The sequence below is a fragment of the Eurypyga helias genome, unplaced genomic scaffold (genome assembly GCF_000690775.1).
Source record: "Eurypyga helias isolate BGI_N326 unplaced genomic scaffold, ASM69077v1 scaffold47901, whole genome shotgun sequence".
Lineage (NCBI taxonomy): Eukaryota > Metazoa > Chordata > Aves > Eurypygiformes > Eurypygidae > Eurypyga > Eurypyga helias.
Window position 1 is genome coordinate 377 of NW_010231099.1, and position 5,968 is coordinate 6,344.

At 41.6% G+C, this 5,968-nt stretch overlaps 1 protein-coding gene across 1 annotated transcript; it reads left to right on the top strand.

Moving 5' to 3' along the window:
- The first annotated feature begins 2,105 nt into the window (after window positions 1–2,105).
- On the top strand, window positions 2,106–5,443 carry FAM110B (family with sequence similarity 110, member B). Its single transcript, XM_010160935.1, has one exon. The coding sequence runs from the start codon at window positions 2,217–2,219 to the stop codon at window positions 3,327–3,329; it is 1,113 nt and encodes a 370-aa protein (XP_010159237.1). The 5' UTR covers window positions 2,106–2,216; the 3' UTR covers window positions 3,330–5,443.
- The last annotated feature ends 525 nt before the right edge of the window (window positions 5,444–5,968 follow it).

Below are 5,968 nucleotides of genomic sequence, written 5' to 3' on the forward strand. Positions count from 1 at the left end.
GTCAAATATTCACACCGATGGGGTATCTTTACAAGCATTTAGCCATCAAGCTCTGAGCTGGTGATGTGGAAATATTTGATTTGTGTGTACGGAAGAGAAATGTGTGCGTGCAGATGCGTGTTGGAATTGCCTGCAGCGCATTTGGAAATTTGATACTTCATTTCAGAGTAGTACCAATAAATATGTTGATTCAAATGAGGAAAGCGAGCTTTTTCTCTTTCAGAAGGACTTAGTTAAAATTCAGGAAGTCAAACTGCTGAGGAGTTAGTGCTAGGATTTATAAAACAACACTGAAAGGGAAACTTAATTAACATTTCACTACCCTTTCAGTTGCACTGAATGTGTGCCTGGTTTATCACCCACCTAAATATGTTAGTTTGTATTTGAAGAATGCTTGTCACAGTGAGCCTCCAGGAGAAAGCTCAGCTTTTTCCTATAATCTCATTATAGCATTTATATATTTTATTTGCTTGCTTTGACCTTGGATGATTTAGAGGGAATATTCAATGTATATATCGTGTTTCTGGGAATCAGTACTTGAGGTTGTTTTCTTTCTATTGTTAATGTACCTTTAGCTGGAATTTAAGGGATTTTGTGGGATTTCTTGGTCCAGACAATATACTGATGGCACGCCCTGTGTTACTAAGTTGGGTGTCGATGGATGAGCACGCACAGCATGGCAGTACACACGAAAGCATGTCGTCCTTGAGAAGGATGCTGCTCTGCATTCCTTAGGATGAATGAAGAAGTAGCAGCTGCTTTTCTTTCTCTCCCCAAAGAACACAGTGATAACAGAAATGGGATATTAAAAAGGGCAGCACAGATTAATGGGGCAGTAATAAAACAAATGAGACCAATTAGCTAAATCACTGCTTGAAAAGTAGGTTCCGTGATAAGTGCCCTTCAGCGCCTCATGTGGGAAAAATCGTTACAGCATTTCTAACATCCATCCCCGGTGTTGGATTTTAGACTGTTGCAACAACCCGAAGTGATGGGATCTTAAAATAATTTAGATGAACATAAACTTCGTATGCACTTCGTGCCTGGTAGAAAACTTGAATGATTATATCCAAAGGTGAAAACAAGGTCTTTTCTTTCAAACCCAGAATATTTTTGAGTGCTGCCAAATCTTTCTTCAAAACACAAAGCCCTTTTTTTGTTTTTCTGATAATCCTGTAAGGTGATCACGAGAACTTGGAAATTCTTATTTTCGTGCTGGAGCACTGGTGCTTTGGAGACTAATGTTCAAACAGACTTTGAACTGGGATCGGTGGCTTTAGCAAGATCTCCTGCTTTTTAATTGTTGATTTTTATATTAGATTAACAATGAAACTTGTGCATTGCACTTAAAATGCTACATGTCTCTATTTTCTCTCTGCTTTTAGACCAGATAGTTTTCTGGAATATTTAATAAAAATGCAAAATACACTTAATTTCTTAGACTTATAGGTTCCATTGCCTATAAGGAGAAAAACATTTGGGGTTTAGAGATAGAACATGTACACAAATCAACTATTCAAAGCCAAAGGTATTAATTTGAAAGTGCTTTTTCATTGATCTTCAGGAGATAGATACGTCTAACCCTATGAATTGACACATTTGGCTTCCCCTTCTCCCTCCAGAAATGCAAGGCTGTAATGTGGGGAGGTTTAATTAATTTTTTGTTATCTTTTCCAGTGTAATTTTGTCAAATACAAGCTTAGACCATAAATGGCAAGCATCTCGTTTCTCCTAAACTGCGCAGGGGTGCAGAGCGAGAGGGGGGCTCGGGCACCCCAGCGCTGCCTCTCCTGCGCTGCCACCGCCGGCTGCGTCCCGTCCGGCAGTGGGAGAGGAGGGCTGGGAGGCGGCTGTTGCTATCGCTCTGATGTCAGGCGCTTTCGCTAACGTGTGGTTGGTTATTCTGCGTTTCAGATCGCAGCCGGTAGCGGAGCACAAAGGGAACGGCGAGACTCCCGCATCTTTCAACGAGAAGAAAGGAGTCGGCGGAGCAGACTAATCCGGACTTGTGTCGGGTGGCCTTGCCCTATAAAGGCTGCCTTTAAAAGAGAAACGCAGCATTATTTAATAAGCTGTGAGATGAGGCGCTGCTGCTAACGCTCACGTCCCAGGATTCACCGGCTATTCATTGTGCTTAATGTACATGTTTCTGCACCGTGCATTTAGGAGATCCCAGAGAAGAATCCAAAACGGCTGCGGGGGAAAGACCACCAAACATGCCTACAGAAACACTACCAACAGGTAGCATGGTGAAGCCGGTCAGCCCTGCCGTCACTTTCACATCCGCCGTTCCTCTCCGCATCCTGAACAAAGGACCCGACTATTTTCGCAGGCAGGCGGAGCCTAATCCAAAAAGACTGAGCGCGGTGGAGAGGCTAGAAGCCGACAAGGCAAAATATGTCAAGAGCCAGGAGGTCATCAACGCCAAGCAGGAGCCTGTGAAGCCGGCGGTGCTGGCAAAGCCGCCAGTCTGTCCCGCAGCCAAGCGGGCGCTGGGGAGCCCCACCTTGAAAGTCTTTAGCAACAATGCAAAGACAGAGAGCGGCGTCCAGAGAGAAAATCTGAAACTTGAGATTTTGAAGAACATCATCAACAGCTCTGAAGGCTCCAGCTCGGGTTCAGGGCATAAGCACGGTCCCCGAAACTGGCCGCCCCACAGAGCCGATTCAGCGGAGCTGAACCGACACTCGTTTGCCGAATCTTTGAAGGTTTACCCAACGCAGGGCCGCAGCAGCCCACAGGAGAGCAGCTCCAACGTTAGCAGAAGGCTCCTAGATCAGTCGGCAGAGACTTTCTTGCATGTCTCTCACAGCTCCTCAGACATTAGGAAAGTAACTAGTGCAAAGCCCTTAAAAGCAATACCCTGCAGTAGTTCAGCCCCGCCTCTGCCTCCAAAGCCCAAAATCGCTGCTATCACCACCCTGAAATCCCCGGAGATTGAGGCAGTCGAGTCTGGATGCGGGGTTAGTAGAAGACCCTCCCTACAGCGGTCAAAATCAGACTTAAGCGACAGATACTTTCGTGTCGACGCAGATGTTGAACGATTCTTTAACTACTGCGGACTGGATCCTGAAGAGCTTGAAAACCTCGGGATGGAAAACTTTGCAAGGGCTAACTCTGATATTATATCCCTCAACTTTCGCAGTGCAAGCATGATTAGCTCAGACTGTGAACAGTCTCAGGACAGCAACAGTGACCTTAGAAACGATGACAGTGCCAATGACCGCGTGCCATACGGCATTTCCGCCATTGAAAGGAATGCCAGAATCATCAAGTGGTTATATAGCATCAAGCAAGCTAGAGAGTCACAGAAAGTGTCCCATGTGTGAGAGGAAAATCCACCGTAGGAAAAGCAAACAAGGACTGTGTCTTTGTGAATATTCAGTTGTGAAGGGTTGTGAAGTCTACTTGAAGTCTTGTACACTTCTCAAATCTCTTTGTGTTGCTTGTTGTGCAATGTTTCCGAGTTGCATGCCTGTCAACATGTGAGCTGACCTGGCTTCCACTTGAACAATTACTAACTACAAAGCCTGGCTGAGCATACACATTATCTGCCAAAAGTTTAAGACGAGAATCTAATTAGGGCTTCAGTATAATCAAAAGTGTTTACATGGAAAGGTTATATGACTTCTTTCATATTTATGTGGTTCCTTGTGAATTTTATATGTCACTTTTTGTCTTAATACAGATATTGTCAACTGATGTTACTGGCTTCTAAGTTGAAACAGAATCCCTTTAGGGGGAAGAAAAGCAAAATTGGCCAAAATAAGAGGTTTAGGCATACGACAATAGGCAAAGCAGCCTTATCTCTTGTAGAAAGTGCATTATTTGGCAGGTGTAAAACTGTTTTGAAAAGGCAAAGAATGCTACATTCTTAAATTATATATCGTCGTTAAACTATATAGCCCTACTTGTAGTAAGGGACTGTTCAGTAAAGAACTGTTTCTTTTTTCTAGGTAAGCTTCCTCAGTTTTACAGCAGAATTAGTCTAGTGAATCTGCTTGACTTCTCATAAACTAAATGAGTCTTGCGTTTGGGTTGGTGTAAGCATCATAATGATTTTATATTATCCCTGTTGGAAAAGCTTAAGGAAGGTTGGAGTCGGCAGATAAAAACGACATAGGTGCGGGATTTTGCGGGTTTGTTTTTTATTCAGAAGATTCCTGGTCTTAAACTTTTGACAGGAATGATTAGATCCTATAGCTGATATTGAATGCCTTTATTAGTCAAACACATCATGACTACAAACTCCATGCTGTCTTTTAATTTTTTTGTAGGCCTATTTGAACAGTTAATGAACAAAAATGGAAACACACAGCCATATCAATATAACGCCTCCTATTCAGAAGTAAATACACTCAGTAGCTGAACTATATCTGAAAACTTGTGATTATGTTGTCTTGCATATGTTATATCTAAGGCTGTGAAAGTTTGTTACATACAGCTCTAGAAAAGTGTAGAAACATGACAGTATGTAGCTTGCTTTTCTTTTTTTTTCCCCCCTTCTTATGATGGTTAGTGCTGCAGGTCGACCTGTTATCAATCTTTTGACAATGTGTCTTCCCAGTGGTTTAATTAACTGTCATTTCAACTGTCATTTCAACTGACAGTGGTGGAGTGGTATCGGAGAAGTGAAAGTACAGTGGTCTGCTTCATTATCATTGTATACATGCTTTGAAGTAAATTGCAGCACTACCTTATACTTCGTCAGCTAATAGGAAACTTTTTTATTGTGTAAATGCTGTAAGACTTTGTATATACTTCAGTTGTTACGAAATCTTTAAAAGGAAGAGTGTTATGCTAATAAATAGCTCCTGGTGCAGGTATGGTAGGGGTTTTGTTCTTTTTTTTTTTTTTTTTTTTACCCCTCCCATTCTTAAAACTATATCGGGAACTCAATTGCAGTGTGTTTTAGTGCTGTAGGTGGTCTTGGTTCCAGTAAAAGGTTTCTTTTACTAAAGTGCTTTTCAGAATATAATTTTTTCTAAAGTAACTATAGCAGCATGATCTGTCTGAAGAACTAGAAGAGATTTTCAAGACTCCTAAAATAGCTTGCTTCTTCCTTACCTAGCAATGTTACTGTTCCCGTTTATAGCATCTGTTCATAATGAATCACTGCAGTCTTCTGAATTATTCTTCAGTAGTGCTTATTTATATATTTGAATATTAAACATGTTTTACAAAGTCGGGTTCTATCTTTTCTCTAAGAAGCCTGTAGCCCAATGTCTTAGCAATAGCCACAGTTAACGCAGGCGAGCCTAGAAGCAGAGCCACGTGCTCGTTTGTTGCCTATGGAATTATCCTACATCAGGTTTTATATAATTGTTTTCCAAATGATTGTTCATGGAGGGGGGGTGGGAAAAGGCGCACATTCAGTTTCAGGAGGCTACTCTATGGTTTTTACAGTCGGCTTCACAACCTAAGACTACAACGTTCCTAGTTCGGTCAAAAAAATGAGGAGCTATGTATTTCAGCTACAGGCACATTTGTGACATTTTAAGCTCCATGGGTTTCAGTTGGCATTGACATCACCCTGGTTTCTCAAGCATATTTTTCCAATAGTAAGTTCTACTCAGTTCAGTGATTATTTTGCCAAGGAAAATAATGCTTAAGGGATTAAAGCCAAGTGTAATGCAGCTGTACAGCAATGAAATAAAGAAGTTAAAACTGAAATAAAAATGCACTCACATTGTTCTCTCTCAAGTGTTTTAAGAATGATGATAAACATGCTATCTCAACTGTTGTCAGCCAAAACCAGTAATAAAGAAGCCTTGATAACTAGAAAATGGGTTAGAGCATATGCTGGTATTCTGACCTTCTTTCCCAAGGTTTGTTACAAAGCTGTAGGCTCTTGAGGAATCAAATTCATTTCCTTTTAATGACACGAGGGGTTTAGGCTTGTGAGCCATCTGTAAGTGAGCATTTCCTCACCCGAGATCTTAAGCAGCACCTTTGACGCATGTGCTGG

Excerpts from the sequence above, each read along its gene's own strand:
- FAM110B (XM_010160935.1), top strand. The coding sequence starts at position 2,217 with ATGCCTACAGAAACACTACCAACAGGTAGCATGGTGAAGCCGGTCAGC.